Source organism: Cryptosporidium parvum, chromosome 1 (genome assembly GCF_000165345.1).
Source record: "Cryptosporidium parvum Iowa II chromosome 1, whole genome shotgun sequence".
NCBI lineage: Eukaryota > Apicomplexa > Conoidasida > Eucoccidiorida > Cryptosporidiidae > Cryptosporidium > Cryptosporidium parvum.
In genome coordinates, this window is record NC_006980.1 from 677,497 (window position 1) to 701,205 (window position 23,709).

Here is a 23,709-nt window from a genome sequence, read left to right on the forward strand (position 1 = left end):
AGCCATTAATTATTGAGTTGTAATAGTAAGAATTCCATTCCTTTATTTGGGTTGGATAAAATATATATTTTTAATGAATCGATGAACTGTTGCTTACTTTCATTAAACTCTGAGTAAAGTAATTCAAAAGCTAATGCAATCTTTTTAACGGTTTTCTGTATTTTCCTTCTTAAAATCATACATGGAACGTACTTTTTACTCTTTAAAACATTATTCACATTAATCAAGAATTGTACAAGCTGGTTAATTTTATAAGTTAATATATTTAGTCTTCTTCCAAGCTTGAGTAAGATTACAAAACTTATAGAGATTGATTGAAATGACTGATCTATTTCTGAATTATTGGGATCTCTCTTATTTGGAGCTAGGGTCAATTTATGTAGCTTCTCAAGATACAACTTATGGCTTTTAATCATAAATGAAACAGAGTTATTGCTATTGAGATGATTTTTGAAGTCTTCCCATATTATTGGATATTGCATTGAGAAATAACCATAATAAATATCCACAATAAATTGAATTGAAAAACGTATTTTTTGAGTTATATAAAGCAACGAATCAATCCATTTCATAATAATTAGACAATTATTATTACAGAATTTAATATAATCAAAATCATCATTTGCCATTTTTTTTGCTTTTTGCTTACAAAGCAGAATTCCCTGTTTTTCTCGATTCATTAAAGTGAGAGTTTGGAATACTTGATTTAAAAATAATGAACATCTCTTGACTTCTAATAAAAAACTAAAGATGTTTGAATACTCCTCCATGTTATTTTTGTCAAAGAATTGCAATATTAAATAACTTGGGATACCACAAATCAACATTTGAGTATTTGATGGATTTATATTTGAAATTAAATTGGGATTTGTATTATTAATTCTGATTTTTAAGGAATAGAATGTTGGTAATTGACCTTTAATATAGTCTTTTGAGTTACTAACTTCAAATTCTAATAGAAACATTGACATAATTTTCCTCTTAATTTCCCTTTCATCATCTTTGATTCCTTTATTATATATAAGTTTAATTGAAAGATTTGCTTCAGTTGGATCAACATCTATATTTGGGAACTTTCTTTTTGAATCCAAACGTAGAGTTTTAATTAATTGTTCAGTAGATGATTCTTCCAAAATTACAAGTTCACTTAAGCATGATAAAATATTAATTATTCGAATTCCTTGATAGCTTTCAAAGTTAACTTGATTTTTGATTAATTTAGTTATGATTGGATTTACAAAATCTACTTTATTCTCTTCATTTTCCTTAATAAATAATTCCTTATAGTAGGTCTTCAAACTTTTATTTAGCTCTCTGAATGATTCTCCAATGTTACTTTGAAAAGTATATCTTCTCTGGATAACCTGAGGTTTATTATTATCATTACTCTTGAATAACATATTTATAGGAAAAGCTTTTGATTGATCTTGAAGATTTAGATCACTAAATAGGTCCATAGAAGTATTTGGAAGAAGATTATCAACTTTAATTGTTCTCAATATAGAATCTAGTGTTGAAATTTCATTCTTTGGTTGGATTTCAAAAATATTTCCAATGTTATATAAATAACAAGTATTGTATTTATTATAATAATTTAAAATATCATGTAGAATACATACTGAGTCATGAAATTCGATTGTGTCACTTCCTTTATTAGATGGAAATTTTTTGAGAGAGTTTGGAGTATTTGGAATAAACTTAATAAAAGTATCAATACATTTTCTTAATAAAGAAATCCATATATTCAATAAATATTCGTCAATGATTAAAATCGACTTTTCAATATTACCAAATAAAGTTTCAAGAATGAATATATTTAATTCAATCTTTTGGATTTCTGCATTCTTGATATTACTTAAATCAGTCAGGAATACTTTATTGATCAAAATATTGAAAAAAGAGCGAATATTTGACCAAATATTTAAATATGGATGTAGTAAACTGCTAAGATAAACGATCGTAATCGGAGTTGAACATACTGTTTGCTCGTTCATTACTCCAAATTGAAATTCACGCAGTGGGTAAGCTGAATCAACTTCCCAAAATAGTTGCTCATCCCCCCATAAATCCTCCTGCATAATAAAACTTTCGATCACATCCATTCCTTGAACTTTTGCTCCGATTTGATTAAATTCAGAAGCTAACTCATTAAATGATACTTCGCAGTTATTAAGGTGGTGATATTGTAACTCACAAAGTTTTGAGTCCCATTTTTGCATTAATTCAATAATAAACTCGGAAACACAACTTCCTAACTCTTTCCAGACTTGGAACTGTTTACTGTTCTCTTTCTCGTTAAGCCGGATCAATTCAAGATTGTTAACTATAACATTAAGCTGGAATCTTATTTCTTCAAACACACTTTCTTTAAAGCAGCAATTTCTCATTAACTCATTGTATGCGTTATTAGTGGAAAATAAGGAATTAATTATGTTATTTACTATCCAAAATTGAGAAAATCTTTGTGTGTCTGATGATGAGAATTCCTTTCTATTAATAATTTCAGAAGGAAGTCTAATAATTGAGCCATTTTCAATGCTCATTTTTTCTTATAAATTAATTTAATTACACATTATTGTGAGGTATTTTTATGTGGCGCAATTTTGCCCAACACCGTTACTAAAAACTGTCAAACACGTAATGCATGCAGTGACGGTATTAAAAAAAAAATTCATGAGGACAATAATAATAAAAAATTACTCACAAAAATTTTGATTAATATAAGAATAATTTTTTTTAATAAAAAAATTAATTACTTCATTTAAAAAAAATTATTTTGAATTTTTATCTGGAAAAAAAATATTTACATATAATTAATGAACAATAACTAAATAAATATAAATTTATGACAGAAATCTCAAATAATTATTTCAAGCAATAATTAATTCAATTTTGATTTTACAAGTCGAAAAAATTGCATGCATGCAATTATTATTCATGTGCGAGTAGTTTTGAGTCAAGCCCATTAAAAATTAATTGGAATTAATTATTTCCGAGGTAAATAAATTATTAAGAAATTAAATTGATAGAAAAAAATTATAGTTTTGAAAGAGAAAGTAATAATTATTTTAATTAAAAATTTAAAGAAAGGGGAGAGATAAACCCCAAATAACAGATTTCAAATATCAAAATAAATATATAAAAAAAAATAATGGACCTCCATCCTCATATTAGAGCATTGGATGTAGTAGAGACATTTTGGGAAACATTCAACGAGCTTGGAAATGTCATAATTTTAAATCCAATAATTGTTAAGTCTTCTTTCCCTATAAGTGTTGATATGGTTAGAGATGCAACACAAAAAATGATACAAAGGCATCAATCATTGAGAGTACGAATAATTTCAAAGATGACAAATAGTGAAGGAAAGAAGGCTTTAAAGAGATATTTTGTAGACCTTTGTGACAGTGCAGAGGTAGTAATTAGAGAAGAATTTCTATCAACGCAAGAAAATCAAAATTTAGAATTTGAAAATGAACCAGTTTGGGAAAGTATGCTGGTCAAAGAGCAGAATGAATTTTTCGATAATGAAAATTCTCCATTATGGAGAATTAGAATGATGAGACTCGGAAAGTGCGGAAATACATACAGAACATGTTTTATTGGGAGCTTTCATCATGCAATAATGGACGGTCTAAGTCGTCAGTATTTCTGGACAGAATTATTAGGTTTATGCGCACTTTCTAATGAATTTCCAGATATAGCTATTCCAAAAAATAGGCCCACAGCCCTTCCAAAGAGTGTTTGCAAGTACTTTCCTTCTTCATTGAAGGTAAGGCTACTTAAACCATTTTACTCTTGGAGGGCAACAGCAGCACATGGAGTTTGTTTATATAGAAAGTTGGTGGCACCATTTGAAAATCCGTGTAGTCTTGAAATTTCACGAGACTTATATGCCGATTTTAAAAAGTCTCCTAGGACAAGCATTTTACCAATAAAAATTTCAAAGGAACTATTAAAGAAATTAATGACAAAATGTAAGGAAAGAAAGATTCAGTTAAATGGCGCAATAGAGGCAGTTTCAGCTTTAGGACTAATGGGGTTAATATACGAATTGAGAGAAAATAGAATGAATAGAAACTCTGGAGATATTTCCGAGTTGAAGGATGATGACAAATCACCGGAAAATCAACGCAATAGAGAACTATCGACTACATTAAATTTAAATTGCATGAATAATTGTGCTCCTTTCAATATTAGAGGAAGTGATTGCTTCATTCAAGGAGCTGAGGGCAATACAATAATTCCAATTAGAACAATGGTTGCAATTAACTGCAGAAGATGGGTAACAAAAGATAACCCTTCAGTACGCCCAGAAACAAGCAAAGATGTTGAAGCAGATTTAATGAACGTGTTAGAAGTAATGCAGAATAATAATAACAGTGGTACAACAACCACAACTACTTTGACAGACAAAAATGATGAGATTGCTATTAAAAATGACTCAACTGAATGCTCAAATTTAAATTCCGGGGATGAAAATATATCTTCATTAGAAAATACTGAATTTAGTGAAGCTTATGCAAATAGATCAAGAAGCTATAAAAGCCATTCTAGGGAATTCTTTAATAATCTGAATAAAATAAATATATCATTAACAAAGCTGAATTCACAAAATGGAGAGAAGATTGGCCCATCGTGGCTTAAAAAAGCAGTTTCTAAAGTAATGAGCCCCAAAAATAAAAAATCTAAACAGATTAAAACAGTTGGTTTAGGTTCCTATGCAGTGCTTATGGGATTGGACATGAAAGTTGAGAAGGACTGCATGTCAGATATTGATAAGATGTGGGAATTAGCAAACAATACAAACAAGAAAATACATTCAATAGTGGATTCAAAAGACCCATCAGCTGTAACATTTGAGTGGCATGTAATAAGTGGTAAGTTGCTTCATTAATTTAATGTATTTATTATGAATGAATATTAATTTTTATTAGGTTTTATACACGATTTAGCAAATTCTCCCACAAGGTCTGATAAAAATAGATTATTAATGCAGCTTGGTGACCCAACAATCAGACCTTCATCGTTTCTAGTTAGTAATGGAGGGTTATGGGATTCAAGCCCATTACAAGAACTAATTAAAAGGATTAATTCAATCACAACTGAGCAGGAAGTAATGGTGGAGGTAGAGTCATCATACAGCTGTGTTGCACAGCATAACGTAAGTTTAATCAAAAGAAATTTGGTAAAAAGATAACTAGAAATTCACTTTATTTGATTTTTCTATTCGAAATATTAAAATTTATAGGCTGGTTTAAATATGTTTGCACATAATATTGTAACTGTTAATGGAGAACTATGTTGGAGTTTACAGTATCATAGTAATATTACAAGCAAAGAGGTAGCTCAAGCGTACTCAAACCATATTCAGAAGTATATAAATTTACTTGCAGAATCATAGAAATTAAATGAAAGTTAATGAGAATTAAACTGAGAAGAAGCCAAGAAATTAGTAAGTTGCAAGTTAAAATCAAAAAATTGGATTTGGCGCCGGCGCCAGCTCATTTGGAGGTCAAATTAAATGGCAATTTTTGACATAAGAGTACGAGAGGAATTATTTTTTTTTAAATAAAAAAAAATATGGCAGTGCAAGTAAGAAATAAAAAGAAGGACAAGACCTTGTGGATTTCTGCGGAGGAAGAAGTAGATGATAGTACTAGCAATGATGAGTTGGAGGTAATGAATATCGATGATGACTATGATTCTTCAGATGATAGTGAAGGAGAAGACCAATATGAAGAAGAAGGTGAAGAGGATGATAGTGATGAGGATGAAGATGAATCAAATACTAAGGACTGGGGGAACAAAAAACAGGATTTCTATGACGGAGGTTCTTCAAGTACAGATAGTGAGGGAGAGAACTGGTCTGATGTAGAAATGCAAGATGAGGAGGCACGAGGAATTCAGGCAAGTAGAATGATGAGGTTGAGTAAGGAGGATTTTGGGATGGATGATATTATCGATCAGAGTAAATTGGAGGAGGATGATGAATCGGCAGAGAATGAGGCAGCCTCATTTGGATTATCTATTAATGATGCAGAAACACTATTGGAAAGTTTAAGTAATTTATCGAATACGAAGCAGGAAAAAGAGTCGGATGTTTTAGCAGCATTGGGTAATGACGGATTGGATGGAATAGAGGGTTTGGATTCAGAACTAGCTCCAATATTAACAAGTATAAAGGAAAAAGTTACAGAAGTAAAAGAGAGAATGCAGGTATTATTAAATTTGGTAAAAACAAAGGAAGGTTCAGGCTTGGTGACAGAAAAAGGGATGGAGTACTTAGACTCGAAGAATACTTTGCTCTTGATGTATATTGGTTATTTATGTTATTATATGATGTTAAAGACTTCTCCTGATATTAACATTAAGGAGCATCCAATTTTGTTGAGACTGGTTACTTTACGAACAATGATGGAAAAATTGAAGCCAATAGATGTCAAACTTCAACCGCAAATAGATAGAATTTTGGAGTTAGCAGAGAAATCATCTCAAGTGGATAACTTCTTATCATCAGCTCCAAGGCCAGACAGATTCGTATTTGAAGATGAAGATAATGATAATAGTGACATTGAAGAAAATGAGATTTCTAAACATGATCTCGGGGATGAGTTTGATGAGTCTACAAATATCGATTCAGATGTAGAATTAACTGAAGAAGATTCGGATGGTGGAAAAGGCGTTTATAAAGCTCCAAAGAATTTACCAGTTGAGTTCAACGATAAAAAGTTGAGTAAGACTGAGAAGATGATGAAGGAGTTAGAAAGAGAAAGACAGAGGTTATTAAGAACTGATATTATTCGCCAAATGAGATCTAGTATTCATGAAGGCCCTGAGGAAGTTGGAAGGGAAGAAGCTGAACAACTACCTCAGTTGGAGCGATTACAACGACAAATAAAAGAACGAATTAATTTTGAGGAGGATAATATGATGAGGTTACCAAAGACTAAGAAGGACAAAAGAGAAGAAAAGCTTTATAAGAGGTTAATGAGCCAAGTTGAGGGAGGTGTTAATACTTTGGACGATTTAGCTCAATTTGCAGAAAGAGCTACAGATATGGTAACTGATTCGAAAAAGAACTCACTTTCAAAGTATTTAACCAATGCTTCAAGGCTCAATAGGGAGATTACAAAAAGTAATTTGGCTCAACAAAATTCTGATAAGAGCATTACAGAAAAATTGTTAAAGAGGAAAAAAGCACAAGCCGAATTGGCTCAAAAGAGCAAATATAAACCTGAGTATGATTCTAAAAGTGCCGATTACGATGATTCTGTGGATGAGTCTTATGCTGAAGCAGAAAAGGAGCTATTTAAGAATAATTCATATTTACAAGAAGTTCTCAAGTTGAATGAAGAGAAAAAAATGCAAAAACAAAAGAGGAAGCAAGAAATTGATAGTCGAAATATGCCAAATATTGATGATTTAGTAGATTCAGGATCCAGAAGAGCATCTACTAAAGAAATGATTAAGAATAAAGGTTTGACTAGAAAGAGAAAGAAGATAGAAGGTAATGCAAGAGTACATAACAGACTCAAGTATAAGAAGGCATTGAAGAGACTTAAGGGAACTCAGAGAAGCATGAGAGATTATGAGAGCAGTTACTCTGGAGAATCTACTGGATTAAAGGATAATGTTAAGAGATCAACAAATCTTAGTTAATTCAGAAAGAAAGGTGGGACTTTCAAGTATTAAAATGGCCGAACTAACAGAACATTTTAAAGGTTTCATGTGAATATACACACATCTGCAACTCAAATTACTATCATTGAAATGAGTAATATTATTAAACCGCGTACTATTTTCGACTATTTCTTTAATAACAAATTTTGGAATTTCAATCATCCAAGATAAATACAAATTTCCGAAGAGTAAGATTTTCAAGCGAAGAATAGGAAAAAAAAATCAACATAGGAAAAGAATAATAAGTAAATTCTAACCTAATTCAGTTTTTCATGAGGAAATGGAATAAATATCTTCAGAAATTGATTTTCAATCTCAGTATCAATATTACCCTCATTTTATGATGCTTTTATTCATACTCAATCTTGGCGCCAACAGTATATTAAACTAAATATTTTATTTTACAATATACTATATACGTATAAATGGAGATTAATAAAATAATTTACTATGGGGGATCTTGAAAAAATTAAATAACATTTACATGTAAATTAACTAAATAATTCTATAACTGGGTAAAATTATTAAATTCAGGAATTTTCAATACTATTTATTTGATTGCACTATATTTTGGGAGTAACAAGGTAAATAGTTGCAAATATCCATTGTGAAGAGTTTGGTTAAAGCTAAAGTAAATCAGATTTTCATAATACAATTTATATATAAATATATAAATATATAGAATTTTTTCTATTGTTGGCTTCATTATTGTTTTTTTGAATAAAGGCCAAGAGTCTAACATTTATTGGTTTCAGATCATATTATTAATTTTTTTTTGGAATAAGAATGAGCCAAAATAAACCATTTGTACTTTTTTGTTTGGGTCCTCCTGGTAGTGGAAAGGGAACTCAATGTGCAAAGATTGTGGATGAGTTTTCATTTATCCATTTGAGCGCAGGCGATTGTTTAAGAGAAGCAATGTCTAGAAAGGATGAAACCAGCGAGTTAATTGACAGTTATATCAGAGAGGGATTAATTGTTCCTGTTGAGATTACTGTTGGTTTGTTAAAGAAGAAGATGCAAGAGTATGGTTGGAATGATAAATATTTTTTGATTGATGGTTTTCCTCGTAACCAAAATAATTTAGATGGTTGGTATAAGATTATTCCAGATACTGATGTTAATGTTATTGGTTGTTTATTTCTAAATTGCGATGATAATATTGTTGTTGAGCGTCTTTTACACAGGGGGGAGACAAGTGGACGTGTTGATGACAATAAGGAGACAATTGTAAAGAGACTCAGAGTTTATCATGAGGAAACAACCCCAATTATTGAGTATTTTAAAAATTCCAATAAGTGTTTTACTGTAGATACTACTGGTTCAATAGAATCTGTTTGGGAAGATTTGAAGAAATTATTCAGGGAAAAGATTATTTCGAGTTGAAATGGACGATTTTAACTATATCAAGAATAATATATTTAAGTACAATTATTAATATTAAAATTTTAATGAACCATTTTTTTTTTTTGGAATATCAAAAATTTAATATTAATATATAATAGTTGTTAAAATATTCAAATTCTTTTGAGATAGTTTAAATTTGAGATTGTTTATTAATTACAAGCATTTGAAAGTAAATAAATAAGGTATGCTGAGTTGACTATAAGCCTTAACTTCAAATTTTTGGCATACCAATTTCTTCATTATTAATACCAAATCAAAGAGAGAAAGAAGTAAAATATATGAAGGGTTATAACTTTAGAAATCTTGTAAATTACTAATTAGGGTGTTTATTATACTCTTTATATTCTCGTTTAATTTGTTTTTTTTCTTTTTTTTTTTTTTTTTTAAATAAAAGGAGTTCATCATTTTTCTATACATTTACATTAAATAATTTCCTAATCCTTTTTGTCTGGAAAAATATGTAAATGTATGTTTGGTGTTTCACTTCTTATTGTTTGTCTATCTTGTTTATGCCAATAGTCTATAAACAAGCTTTTCATTGTAATCTACTAATTCTTTGTGATTTGATAAATAATATTAACTATTTCTTTACAAAGATAGTTATTAAGAGAGCATATTTCTTTAAAAAATAGATTTTGGATATATTGACAGTCAAATTCATTGAATATAATATAAGTTTCAAGCTTTGCCCATAATATAAAACAAGGAATAATTGAAATGAGTGATTGCCCATTTTTAGTAGTTGGAAGAGGAGTATATTGCAGTAAATCGCAAATAGCTAGAGATGAATCAAATATTCGGATAATTTCTCCATTTCTATATAAATGAAGAAATTCTTTTGATAAAATTGAATGATACTTTATTCTTGAGATATAAATATATAAAAGTTTACTAGGAGTATAATTAATACCAAAACTTGTATTCACATGAGTAAGAATTTCTAATTGTCTTTTTAATATCTTATCAGGATTTAACCACTTTGCAGCATTACAAAATTGTCTAATACTTGGTACAATCATATCAGATACTGTTTCAATAATATTTGAAGCCAATAAAAAACATGCAGCAGCAGTGGCAGCAAGTTCAGAGTTATTATATTGTACATGAGTTTCTATTAGAAAAGTGTCAAAAATTCTGCATGAAAGATGAAATGTACATGATTGAAATTTTAGACGATTACTGTGTAAGCTTAGCCAATATATTATTTTAAATCTTTCATTACTTCCAATATTATGTTTCTGATCAAAATAAGGAATACTTTCAATGCTTTTGATATATGGAGATTTTATCGACATAACAAAATCATTAAAACTATCCAAGTTTAGACCATTTATATCTTTTAATGACTGAAAATCAAAAATTTCTTCTGATATTATTCTCAAGTAATTCTCTTCATAGAGTGTTTTATAAAATCTTGAAATATTTGATGTGAGGTTTCTTCCAATTTTACTAACATTTTTTTTTCGGAAATTACTCAAGGAATTACTAGTTTCTTCATTTTCATCTTTTAATTTAGAGTAAATTTTTATCATATTTCAAATTCGCCACTTCCCTGATTTTCATTACTTTTTTTTTTCTTGTATTCCTGGGTTATCCAATCTATTTAGATCTTAATTCAAACATTTCTTTTTCCTTTTTCGGATATATATTAAATATTATTTCGACTAATTATTAATAAATTTTACCTGTAATAATTGTCAATATTTACACGTAGTGCATTACTTGTCATTACAAATTGTCCACACCGAAGATTTTCAAGTAAAGGTTTTTTTCCATAAATTTTATAATTCATTTTTTTTCATTGATCAAGTGTAAATAATTAATATTCCATTCCTATTTTTATTAAATTTACATCTGATTTGAATAAAGAAAATGATTAATTAATTTTTTTTTTAAATTCTTAATTACTTACGTGTATAATATTAATATAATACTTGTCTTTTTTTTTATATTGTATTTCCATTTCTATTTGAATTTGGTTTTAAAAAAATTTGGTCATATATTAACATACTCTTAATACTATAATATTTTTCTTCAAATAGAATAATTAATATTTATTCTCTCCTGAAGTTTTTTTTTCTGATTTTACTCCACGTAATTTTATCCACATTAAAATTTTTATTGCATGTAAACACCGGTACTGGGGAAAAAATAATTAGAATATGCATGCAATTCTGTGTGTAAACAATAAAATAAAAAAAATTAGTTAGAATTATTTAAAAAAAATAAAAGTTTAGTGAAATTTCAGCCTATGATGTATTGATAATAAGTGATATAAAGATGACTTAATTAATGATTCACTGTTTAAAGAGAATCAGCTTATAATAATAAAAAAAAAAGAGGTGAAGGTAATACATGGAGAAAAGTTGAGAAGAGTATAGTATTGCCAATATTAAAATTCTAAATATAAGAATAATAAACAATAGGAAAGAGAAGTTTATAAAAGAAAGAATGTAAGTAATTAAGTTAATATGATAAGTTATTTCGGAATATATTTATTTTTAATAAGCATTATGAAGAGTTAAAAATATTAAAAAAAAAAAAATCAACAAAGTTCACATGAAGAGGATAGAAAAGTTTCTAATAAAAAGGGGATTTAAAGTGGGAGTATTATTTAGAGAATATAATGCGAAGATAATAATAAAATGCCGAATAAATATAAAAGAAAGTTTCAAAATAATTACTATTTAAGAAGTGGCACAAACATGGAATAAGAATAGGAATATCTAAGCACACACTCAGAAGAAAAGATAATATCTATAAAAAAGTTTGTGTGTTTCAATGAATGGCTATAAACATCTTTATTATAAGAATGATGCTTTTTAAAAAGCCGATATTTGCAAAACTAGTTTAATTAAGCAAACAAGTTTGGGCGGCAAGGCAAAAATGCGTCTCTAAAAAGCAAATTTAAATGTTGAAAACAAATAAAATTAGTAAAAAAAACAATAAGAGTACTAAATAAATTAGAGATTTGGATTTGGGAAAGAAGTACAAGTGTGAGCAGATTTCACTGCGATCTCTAAGATGAAGAAGGGAATAACTTCTTTAATAGATTCAATCGTAGAGAAGAATCCATATGATTATTCACTATGGGAGAATATATTCACAGTGAAATCAGAAAGTGAAGTTTTTGAAAGAGCTTTGGAGTTTTTTCCAACAAGTCCAATAGTTTGGAAAAGATATATTGAATATCTTCAATCTCAGAAAAATACAGACGAAAAGGTTTTATTAGGTATTTATCAAAGATGTATTCACCAATGTTCTTGTATAATGATATGGAAGTTATTTATACCATTTGTTGATGAAAAGATTAACAGTCTAAAGGATCGTTATCAAATTTATCAGTTGGCATTAGATACTGTTGGATCAGATCCTAGGAGTGGATTCATTTGGCAAAGAATGTATAAATTAAGATTAATGGTTTACAATACTTTAATATCAAAAAATGAGGCAAGTTTATCAGGAAATACATTATTGTTGAATCCATTTGAGACAAGTACTATACCTATTATTAGTGAGCAAATTGAAGAATGTTTTGCATTGGGTGATAAAATTGCAACTATAGTAACTTTAAGACAATTCTTTATACAATGGTTAACTACTCCTGTTGGAAATTTAGAAACTGCATTTATAGCATATTCCTTATTTGAGAACTCTATTTCAAGCTCAAGTACTACTGATGTTCCTAATATGAATACTGGCATTGTAATTGGTGGAGTTGTTCCAGTTTCTGAATCTGCTAGTAAATTAGTTACAAAAAATTTATTACAATCTGGAGAAAAATTAGTAAATATTTCAAAGATTGTTCACAAGAATATGATGGTATTGGTTGATAATTTACATGAAGATATTCCAGCAAAACCATTGGATAAAAGTAATAGAAGTGAGTGGATGAGTAAGTTTATTCCTTGGAAGAGATATATTTTATTTGAGAAGAGCAATCCATTAGGATTAGATAAATCACACTATTTTAATAGGGTTTCCTATTCTTTTAGGAATTGTTTATTATACTTTTCATATCATCCAGAAGTTTGGTATGAATATTTTATTTTTGTTTGGAACTCTCATCCAGTTCAATTAACTGGTATGGAAATTGCAACTGAACTTTTGAGCTCAGCAATACAACGTTTTTTACCAAAAGATGAGATTTTAAAGTTGGTACTGGCTGAGGTTTATGAGCTTAGAAAAAAATTGGACAAGGTAATGCATTTATATCATTCCATGATATATATTGAGAGTTCTGGAGAAGTTATTCAAATGGATGATTCTGGAGTACCAGTAACTGATGATAATAATGGCGATAATAATATAAATATGAGTAACACGAGTGTTGGTAATAATAACAATAGTAATAATAATAATAGCACTCAAAGTAATACTCAAAGTAATACTCAAAATAATACTCAAAATAATAATCAAAATAATAATAATAATCATCATCATCATCTCAATTCCGGTATTGGAATAAATAATGATCAAAATAATCATCAGATTAATATACAAGAAGAGGCTAATGATCACCATATTTCTATGGGAAAAAGTAGAAATAGTCAGCTTTTTGTAAATGTTGGTGAAGGAATAGGGGGAGAGACATTTGGAGTTAATAATGGTAATTCTAACAATGTTATTGGCTCAAGATCATCTGTTGCGATGATTGATGATAATTCCAATAGTTTAGGAGGATCTAATACAACAGATTTTCATATTGGTGATAGGAATGATGGTATTAGTATTAGCAAGCAATACTCTCAAATGATAACTAGTGGCTTATCACATAAACAATATAATCCAGGAGTATCAGCTGTGGTAATTATTGAGTATTTGAACTTTATACTACGAAGTACTAATGATAAAGTCATATGGAGGGAAGTATTTTTGGATTATGTTAAAAGATCTCCAAGGATTTATGATATTAAATGGATTTGTTATTCTCAGGCTTTAAATGAATGGAGGTTATATAATAATCTTGATGGAGCTTATCAAATCTTTTATTTTGGAATGTATTATAGGCACTTATTTCTGGATGTATCATTTATGTCATGTTTTGTATCTTTTCTATTAGATACTGGTAAACTTCAACAAGCAAGGAATACATTGCAATCATCTATTTATGAGATTTACAAAGAAACTGGTAAAGTTCCAAAACAACTTTGGTTACAATGGTTTCATTTAGAAAGAATGAGTGGGTCTTCTATTTATTCTTTGAATTATTTAAATAGGATTTATCAGCTTCAAAAAGATGGGAAAAATGTTGAAATTGATATGTTATTAAGTAAAAGACAACAAGAAGCTTGGCATGCCATTTTAGGAGCTCCTGAGTTTGCTGAGTTGAATAAGGAGTATATTGGAAATGATAATATTGACCCCAAGACTAAAGTATATGGTCATTCATATATTGTTAATCCATTTGATGATGATAACTTCATAGGAGGATTATCATCAAGTAATGTAAATGATAGTAATAATAATGATAATAATAATAATATCAATAGTTCATCTAATTTATTATTACAGAATCAAAGAGGAGCAAATTCAGTATTAACAACAGGAGCAATAGGAAATTCAAGACGAAGTTTGGAAGTTAATAGTGGTAATAAGTTCATATTAACTTGTCCGAGCAAATTTAGAACAGCTTTTGAATGTTTTAGATTTGGTTCTATTTACCCAAATAGTTCTTGGACTGAGTTTTATTTATTTGATGGAGAGGAAGGACGTAATAATTATTTGGGAGGAGGTATTGGTATATCTTCTCAATCAGAGGATGAGAGAATATGTTTAGGGAATTGTAATATTTGCTCAAAGCCATCTTCAACATCATCATCATCAGTAAGTAATGGAAATTCAAATACTTGTATATGTAATTGTCATAACAAAATAAAAGGTACAGCAAGTATCTTATCAAGATCAGTTCTAGAAGAAGGTAAATCTGATTCATCTAATGATTATAATTGTGTTTCTGAAGGTAGAATTGCTGGTACGTATCATAATGAACAAAGTACTGGTATTGCTACTAATAATGGTATTAGTAGTATTAATACCAGTAATACAAGTACTACTACTACTACTACTAATAATAATAATAATAATAATAATAATATTAATAATAATATTAATAGTAGTAATATTGATTTAGATGATGATTTTGAGAGTTTTCTGCTTGAAAGACCTTTTGAATTCAGGCTTATACAAAATAGAATAGGAAGAAGAAGGATTTGTAGTGGAAATGAAGGAAGAGAAAGAAGAAGAAATCAAGGATTAGTTGGTGTTAATTCTAATAATTGTAGAGATTTTAATAACAATAATACAAGAATGACAGACGAAGATTGGGAAGATTTTGAAAATCGTAACAATTATGATGATGATTATTATAATTCAGATTTAGATAGCATTGAAGAAGGTCTAGATGATGAAGAGATGGAATATTACTATTTAAATAATAAAATATCAGACTTTACTCATATTAATGAGTTTAAATGGTCTAGAGTAGGAAGAAGTTTATGTTCAAAGCCTGATACTTCTAGTATGGTTAAATTTAGATTTGAGACTTATCCGATAAAAAATAATTCAATAACAGGAGTTAAAACACAATTACAGAGTCAAATGTTGAAATGTACTTTAAATAATGTTAATAATGGAGATATATTAAAGAATATTGAAGATATGCGAGATTTTAATTATTATATGGAAAATACTAATAAATCATTTAATACTTTATTACCTAAAGGAATTGTTGATTTTGTTGCTTTACTTCCCCCTAGTAATATTCCAACAAGTTCTATCAGAAATATTCTTGGAATTACTCAAGAAGTTGTTGATCTTTTAATTACCAATCTTCAGACTTGTTTACTTCCTCAGAAAATTGATATCTATAAATATTCCTCAATGTCTTCTTTGGCATATTTATGTAATCAGAATAATATTAAAAATAATGAACATAATAATATTCAAAATGATAATAATAATAATAATAATAATAGTAATATTAATAATAGTAATAATAGCAATAATGGTAATAATAATATTAGCTCCAATAATATTAACAATACTTCAGATTTTGGTATACCACGTAAATCATCATTTAACAACGGCCTTTCGGATCAAATGAATACTAATACATCATTAAATGATAATCAAAATTTCAGTAATATACAATATTCATCCAACTCTAATCTTGATATTAATAAATTACAAGAAATCATCCAAAAATCAATTCCTTGGATTTCTAATAATAATATCAATATGAACATGAATACAGGTAATGATTTGTTAAATAATACAAATAATGATAATAATACTTTCTTTACACCTTGTAATGTACCAAATCCTAACAGATTCTCAAATAAACCCAAAAATTCAAACTCAAAAGTACAAATACAACTTTAATAATTAATTTTAATTGTTATTTTAACTATAAATATAAATATAAATATTTCTAAGTTTCATATTTTTTCTTTCTTTCTTTCCTTCCTTCCTTCCTTCTTTCTCTCTTCCCCACTCACTGACTCTTTCTTTCTTTGTTTTTTTTTCTCCCTATATTGCTATTTATTCATAATCCCCTATTCATTAGTCCATGTTTATTACAAATTCATCCTCTTTTAAATCGAATTCTATTCATAATAGATTTTATACCATTCTTTCCTCTTTCCCATTTTGATTGAGTATTATTATTATAATTGGAACTCTTGTTAGTTGAAATAAGAGAATGGATACCTTTTTTACCATTATTTTTATTTTTACGTTTTTCTATTGATAAATTTAATGAGGATGAATAATTGGGAGAAAAAGAAGAAGAAGATAGTGACGAATTTAGAGACTTTTGATACTTTTTTGCTTGCGATTGAAATAATCTCTCAGGAGTATTATAATAACTATTTTTATCGGATTCTCCTTCTATTAATGATAATAATTCCTTTTCTTTAATAATATTTTTTTTTTTCTTCTTTAATTCCCATTCTCTCTCTCTTCTATTCCCATCATTGATATTCATAATGTTTTTGTTTTCTTCTTTTTCTTCTTCTAGATCTTCCTCCTCCCTATTTTTTTCTTTTTCCTCTTCTTCTGTTTCTTCTTCTTCATTATCATTATCATTATCATTATCATTATCATTATCATTATCATTATCATCATCATCATCATCATCATCATCATCATGGTCATAATCATACTGGTCATAATCATACTCATTTTCTTCTTGATGATCTTCGCTTAAGTTCCATTCTAATGAATTCGAATTGGAATCAGAATTGGAATCAGAATTGGAATCAAAATCTTCTATTATCATTCCTTTTGTTTTCATCATCGTTTTTTTTGCTTTATATTCATTTTCAAATCCAAGTTCTTTTTTATTAATACTATATACTTTGTACTCCAAATTATTTAATTCAGAATTATTATTATTATTATTATTTTGAATATTATTCATTCCAAATTCTGATCTTTGTCCAATATTAATCAAAATCTTAGATTCTAATTCTTCTTGTTCACTCTCATTTATATCCATATCTATTAGAAATTTATTAAAGAAATCAATTCTATTATTTCCATCTATTCGAATACTTTTATTCATTATTTCCACTTCTTCTATTTCTTTTCCTTCCTCATCTTCCTCTTCCTCTTCCTCCTCCTCATCTTCCTCTTCCTCCTTCTCCTCATTCTTATTCCTTCTTGAACATATTTCTGATATATTACTCCATTCATCAATATCAAAGCCATCGTTCAAATCAAACTCTCTCTCTCTTATTCTTCCTTTTGAAGACGATAATATTATTTTTGTTGGTGGACTTTTTTTATGTACTCCTGTAACATCTAATAACTTTTTTGTATTATTATTCTTTGGAATATCCAAATTATTCTTATAATTATTGTCATCATCTCCTTCCCATCTTTTTCTTATTCCACCTACATTATCTTGATGATTTGATCCTCCCTCCATTAATGAAGCATCATCATGTGATATTAATGAATGATCTGATTGTGTTACTGCTATTGATGAATTCCCAACAGTCTTTGATCTATTTTCCAAACTTGGTAATATTGGTTGCTTTCTAAAATCATAATCTAATGAATGGAATAAATATGTTATTGGTGGTAAAAATGCATTATTTGTTGTATCTGAATTAATAAATCCTGCTATTGACATTGATCTCTCCCATTTCTCATATTCTGTTAATGATTTACATCTTACTGATAATGCATCATAATCATCCTCTTTTCTTCTTAATACAACAGATCTTCCTGCTCTACTTGCCACACACATAAATTCACTTGTTGTATATTTAATATATCCACATTCTGGGAATTTTCTAGTTACTGATTCTACTAAATGATTATTATTATTGTTATTATTATTATTGCTATTATTACTTCCTTTATTCAAATATTTATTTTCATTAATTACATTCTTTATATTAATTAATCTTTCTTTATTCTTGGATGTACAATATACACATAATAAACCTTCTTTTGCTCCAACAATATACTCAGCTTTTAATGATGTTGCACTATTAGTCTCTAATAATGGGAAATCTACATTAATCAAATCTTTATTAATAATATCAAAGTTTGATAACGTTTGTAAATTAATAATAATCCTAACTTCACCAACTTTTCCTCTTCTTGTTAAAAATACTATTTGACGTTTTTTTGCGTCACCATAATATTCAGTATCTTTAAATGGTATTATAAGTAATGGTGTATTTTTTAATCGTGATTCATATGTTTTAAATATCTCAATTGATTGATAATCTGTAATATTATAAAAATCTTTATATATTGGTTTACATTCTTTTGTATCAATATTTTCTAATTGTTCAATTCCATTACTTTTGACAATACCAAATAATGATATATCAAATGTATATTTACTCATACAAGATTTGGTTACACCATTAATAAAACCACCAAATTGTAAAGCAATATTCCATCTTGTAAATTCATCCATATTTGCACAATCTAATACAATTCTTTTACGTGTTCCATCATTTTGTGAATGTAATAATATAATTTCATTTCTATCAGAATTAACATGACAATTTGTATCATCTGGTGATATAGTAAGAAATGCATTTCCTTGTTCTTTATCACTTTCTTTATAGAAATACATTTTATTTTTACATACAACACAAATTTGATTTAATACAGGTTTATCTTCCGGAAGAATTTCTTGTATTCCACCTTCTCGTAATCTTGACCATGATCTATTAAATTCTTCAAGAGATGGGAACATATAATAAAAGCTTTCAACTTGACGATTTTTGACTTTAATTAATAATATACTCATTTTTCTTCGATCACATTCAATAGTACATTCATCTACATTTATTTTTGTAAATGGTATTTCATCAGTTTCATCATGATATAATAATACTTGAGAATCTTTAACTAATATTAAGCCATGAATTGTAGTAGGATTTTTTGTGATATTATCATTATTACTATTTTCAGATGAATTATTTGTAGAGAAATTGATTGATTGTGGTATTAACTTTTTATCATTAGACCCTGTTTGTTTTGTATTGGAATCATTTCCTTTATAAAAAGCAAATTTAGAACTATGTAATCCAAGATTCTTATCAAGTTCCATCCAATTACAAGAAATTAGTGCTTTTTTTAAATTATCATATTCTCTATTATCTTCAACAGTAAAAATAATTGTATTATTATTTTTATTTTCAGCAGAAAGATCAGTAATTGTAATAAGTGATTTCTTATGATTAATACTCAACTTAGAATTTTCTGTGTTGATTGGATTTCGTCCATTACTAAATGATAAATTGTTCTTGTATATTGAAATCTTTGATATTTGATAATTTTTAGAATTTTCTGAATCAGTTATCTTAATTGAAGTAACATAATGATCTTTATCATTTTTTCTAATATTATTATTAGTAGATTTATTAATACTAATATTATTACCATTAATATTAATATTATTATTAATATTATTATTTAAATACTTATTGTATTCTCCTCCTTGATCAAATTTCAAATTTTCAATCTTTTTGGATTCAATAAAACCTCCATAACATAAAGCATAATACCAGCGATTAAATTCATCTTCAGTTTGACAATATAATATATGATTTTCAATTTGTTCAGAAGTTGTAGAAGTTCTAGTTAAAACAAATTGTTTACTGTTTTCATATATTTCTATATTACATTTCCATGGTTTAATAGAAAATAATGGTACCTCTTCTTCCATATTTTGAAAAATGGCAATATTTCCTGATTCAACACGTACAAATAAATTAAAGAATCCTGGTGGAGAAATATTTTCCCTTGTTTCATTAGAGGCTGAAATTGTGGATGTTGCTTGATAGTTAACACTATGACTTACAACAGAAGAATAAAACCATCGATAATCGGATGCTTTCTCTTTATAACAGGTTGCATCACTTCTGGTAAAACCTAATTGATCCAAACCTTTTAATAAGCGTGAAATTAACATCCTCTGTTCTTCCATAGTTCTGTATTGAACAATATCCATATCATCAGGAGGAATTGAACCAGAAGAATAAGGATCAAATTCTTCATTTTCATGATCATATTCTTGACCACCAGCAATAATTTTACCCTTTTTTTGCATATTTGGTAAAGACTTTGTAATTTCTGAAACAACTTGCTCAGCAAATTGTTTTGCTGACATATTTTGTAAATGATTTTCGTCCATTCCACCAGAAAATAAATCAAGTTGCCTACTAGTTATAACTACTGGTGGTACTAATGCCTTTTCTCTATTTAAAGCTTCTACCGCCGTATTTAATCTTTGTATTTCCACTCTTTGTTGTTCTACTAATAACTGGTGTTCCAATAAGTCACTTTCTAACTGAAGTAAACACATTTTATTAACTCTGAGTTCTTCTGTTCGGAAATCTAAATCTCTTGCTAATTTTGCATGTTTTTTCAAATCTTTATTAACAGCTTGTATTGCAGCAGAATCAGAATCTTTTGATGATCTAACTTCACCTGATTTTTTTGTATTTTCTTCCTGTTGACGTTTCAATTTTTCATTTTCAGCTAATAAGCGTTGGTTCTCTTCTTTTAAACGATTATTTTCGATAGGTAAATTACCTGCCATTCCTTTTAAACTTCTTAATTCATTTTCTTGTGCTAATAATTGAGATTCTGCTACTCCTAAAGCTTCAGTTAAATTTGTTATCAAATTATCGGTACTATCTTGAGTATGTCTCAATGCATTCAAATCAGCCTGCATTTCGTCCAGTTGTAAGCGTAATTTAGTATTTTCTTGTATAACATCACTCATTTCCTTCATATGAGTGTTTGACCAATATATTTTCTCAGCATTTAAGCGTTCAAGCTCAGAGCGTAGCTCCCCAATTCTCGCTCTTTGAGTCGTTATAACAATTTCTGCATCTTGCAGGACTTTCTCCTCCCTAGCAAGAAGAGATTCCTGCGTGAAGTTTGTATTACTTTTCTTATTTGACATTTTTTTTTTCTCCTTCTTTCCTTATCTGAATATCTTTAAATATTCTGTTCTACATATTACTTATTTTATTGCCAAAATATTACTATACAAAAATATATTATTTTTTCTCTTTTATTTTCTTGACCTTTTTTTCTTTGTTATTTTCTTGTGGATCTGCATACCTGCATTACCCCCCATCTATATATACGGTCTGTCGTTACAGGTTTAAAATTCATTAAATATATATATATTTTTTTGTAACTCTTATAATAATGAATTTTAATATTAATAATTCAAATTTTAACTCGATTTTTTCTTTTTTTTTATTGTTTATTCATTTTTTACCTTTTTAATTATTTTTTGTATTTTTGTCAACATAAAATTAATACCATTATTTTTTTTATCCACATGAATTTGAAGATGTAAAAAAGAAATTAAAAATTGACTGATAAAAAGTCATTAAAACTTAAATAAGTAAAAATAATTAGCAATCCATTAGTAACCATACAATTTAAGTAAATTGAAATTTATCACCAATATTAATTTTTTTTTTGACATACATTCTATCTATATGCCGGGAATTTATAGTCATCCACATGAAATTAGTTTCAACGCAAATTGCATGCATGCAATAATGACGTGTCAAAACAATAAAAATCAGAAGATATGATAGTAATAGAAATAATTTAAATTAAGCTAAATCTAAAATATTTTAATTCAAAATTGCAGACTTAAAGCTATCAGTGATGTTTTGAATCAGATTTGTGGAATCTTGAGTGAAATTAATACAAGGTTTTAGAATATTCTTTGTAATTTCAGCCGATCTGGGTGATTTTCTATCGTTTGAAGAGTATCTTTTAATTGTAAAATTGCGACCTAATTCAGGTTTATGTTGTAATTGGTTTTTTGAAAATGTATTATTTATGTTAGGAAGATTGTCTTTTGAATATTTGGTTGTGTTGAGTGGGGTAGAACCAGAAGATAGTTGATTAGCATAGTTTAGATTATTATTAAACTGTGGATATTTCCCTTTATTAGCATGATTAGTAAAATTAAAATTTGGAGAATGCGGTGGGAATATAGTTAAAACTGGATTTGAATTAACAGGAGATTGAATAGTAGAAAATAATACGGGATTTGCATGGGTAAAATCAATAATATTGTTCCCAATTACCACATTATTCCCTATTTGTTTATGAAAGTGATTAGAACTTCCATAACTTTGTTGAGTAAAGTCTCTTGATATTTGCTTTTGTTTGGTGAATTCTGAGATATTAGAAGTCTTTCTTTCTAAAGATGGGTTACTAATTGGTCCATTATTGAATGATGCATTTTGCTTTCTAGTATAGAATTGCTTCTTTTCTGGAATCAGTTCAAAATAAAGTTCTTCTCTATTTAGAGTTAATCCATTATTCAATTGTTTTCCCAATGTATTACTTGAAATATTCTCTTTATCATTAACTTCAGGCTTATTTAATGAACTAGATGGTGCTACCAGATTATCTTTAGTAACATTTATTTCTATTTTTTGATTAGAAATTACTGTTTTCTGTTTCTCATTACCTTTGAAATTCTTGACTTTGTAAAAGGAATAGTAAAATATTTTATCTTTTTTTGATTCAATAATATTCACTACAGAATTTATTCCATGAAAATATCTAATAAGGTTTTGTTGGAATTCCAACATAGTATTCTCATCCAATGATAATAGCTCAGATTCATTTTCTAATTCAGTGCTTTCACAAGATCTAGATTTATCCATAATTGCTTCTTGCCTATTATTACTTTGTTTAAAGTTGGAAATTAACTTATCCATTGCAAATCTTTGTTTTTTATATTCAATCAATTTCATAGTGTGAAATAACATACAAATGGATTGAGTTTGCCTTGCTAATGCATAAAATCCATCCAACATATATTTATTGTATTTCTTTTTTTGTAAAGATAGTTCCCTTTCAAGCTGACTTTTATACTTCCAATTGTAAAGGCAGTTCCTAATTTGTCTTTCTTTTATTTGTTTTAGTAGCATTTCTGTTCCATATATGGATACAATAAGATCTTCAATACAAAACTCAGAATCCATTTTTTTTTGTTTATTATATTTCCTTCCTTTTTATTTACTCTAAATAATTATTCCAAAATAAAATTTCTTGAGGTAAATAAACAATTCACACGGAATATCCTTTTTTTAAAAT

At 27.8% G+C, this 23,709-nt stretch overlaps 8 protein-coding genes across 8 annotated transcripts; 4 read left to right on the plus strand and 4 right to left on the minus strand.

Annotated features, from left to right (window-relative positions):
* Positions 1 to 5: 5 nt before the first annotated feature.
* On the minus strand, positions 6 to 2,543 carry cgd1_3110 (hypothetical protein; the record flags this gene model as incomplete). Its single annotated transcript, XM_628127.1, has 1 exon — positions 6 to 2,543. The coding sequence occupies one exon, from the start codon at positions 2,541 to 2,543 to the stop codon at positions 6 to 8; it is 2,538 nt and encodes an 845-aa protein (XP_628127.1).
* Positions 2,544 to 3,151: 608 nt separating this feature from the next.
* Positions 3,152 to 4,897, plus strand: cgd1_3120 (peptide synthase like condensation domain; the record flags this gene model as incomplete). Its single annotated transcript, XM_628128.1, has 1 exon — positions 3,152 to 4,897. The coding sequence occupies one exon, from the start codon at positions 3,152 to 3,154 to the stop codon at positions 4,895 to 4,897; it is 1,746 nt and encodes a 581-aa protein (XP_628128.1).
* Positions 4,898 to 5,583: 686 nt separating this feature from the next.
* Positions 5,584 to 7,662, plus strand: cgd1_3130 (conserved eukaryotic nuclear protein that shares a domain with yeast Lcp5p, a component of the U3 small nucleolar ribonucleoprotein; the record flags this gene model as incomplete). The annotated part of the gene is made up of 1 exon (XM_628129.1): positions 5,584 to 7,662. One exon carries the CDS (start codon positions 5,584 to 5,586, stop codon positions 7,660 to 7,662), a length of 2,079 nt encoding a protein of 692 aa, XP_628129.1.
* A 789-nt stretch (positions 7,663 to 8,451) lies between these two features.
* cgd1_3140 (P-loop nucleotide (UMP) kinase) lies at positions 8,452 to 9,069 on the plus strand (the record flags this gene model as incomplete). The annotated part of the gene is made up of 1 exon (XM_628130.1): positions 8,452 to 9,069. A coding segment is annotated over one exon (618 nt), but the record flags the coding sequence as incomplete, so codon positions are not given.
* Positions 9,070 to 9,638: 569 nt separating this feature from the next.
* On the minus strand, positions 9,639 to 10,622 carry cgd1_3150 (cyclin'cyclin'; the record flags this gene model as incomplete). The annotated part of the gene is made up of 1 exon (XM_628131.1): positions 9,639 to 10,622. One exon carries the CDS (start codon positions 10,620 to 10,622, stop codon positions 9,639 to 9,641), a length of 984 nt encoding a protein of 327 aa, XP_628131.1.
* Positions 10,623 to 12,114: 1,492 nt separating this feature from the next.
* cgd1_3160 (mRNA 3' end processing protein RNA14, HAT repeats) lies at positions 12,115 to 16,473 on the plus strand (the record flags this gene model as incomplete). Its single annotated transcript, XM_628132.1, has 1 exon — positions 12,115 to 16,473. One exon carries the CDS (start codon positions 12,115 to 12,117, stop codon positions 16,471 to 16,473), a length of 4,359 nt encoding a protein of 1,452 aa, XP_628132.1.
* A 202-nt stretch (positions 16,474 to 16,675) lies between these two features.
* On the minus strand, positions 16,676 to 21,535 carry cgd1_3170 (large hypothetical protein, possible coiled coil domain at amino terminus; the record flags this gene model as incomplete). Its single annotated transcript, XM_628133.1, has 1 exon — positions 16,676 to 21,535. The coding sequence occupies one exon, from the start codon at positions 21,533 to 21,535 to the stop codon at positions 16,676 to 16,678; it is 4,860 nt and encodes a 1,619-aa protein (XP_628133.1).
* A 691-nt stretch (positions 21,536 to 22,226) lies between these two features.
* Positions 22,227 to 23,597, minus strand: cgd1_3180 (hypothetical protein; the record flags this gene model as incomplete). The annotated part of the gene is made up of 1 exon (XM_628134.1): positions 22,227 to 23,597. The coding sequence occupies one exon, from the start codon at positions 23,595 to 23,597 to the stop codon at positions 22,227 to 22,229; it is 1,371 nt and encodes a 456-aa protein (XP_628134.1).
* Positions 23,598 to 23,709: the final 112 nt, after the last annotated feature.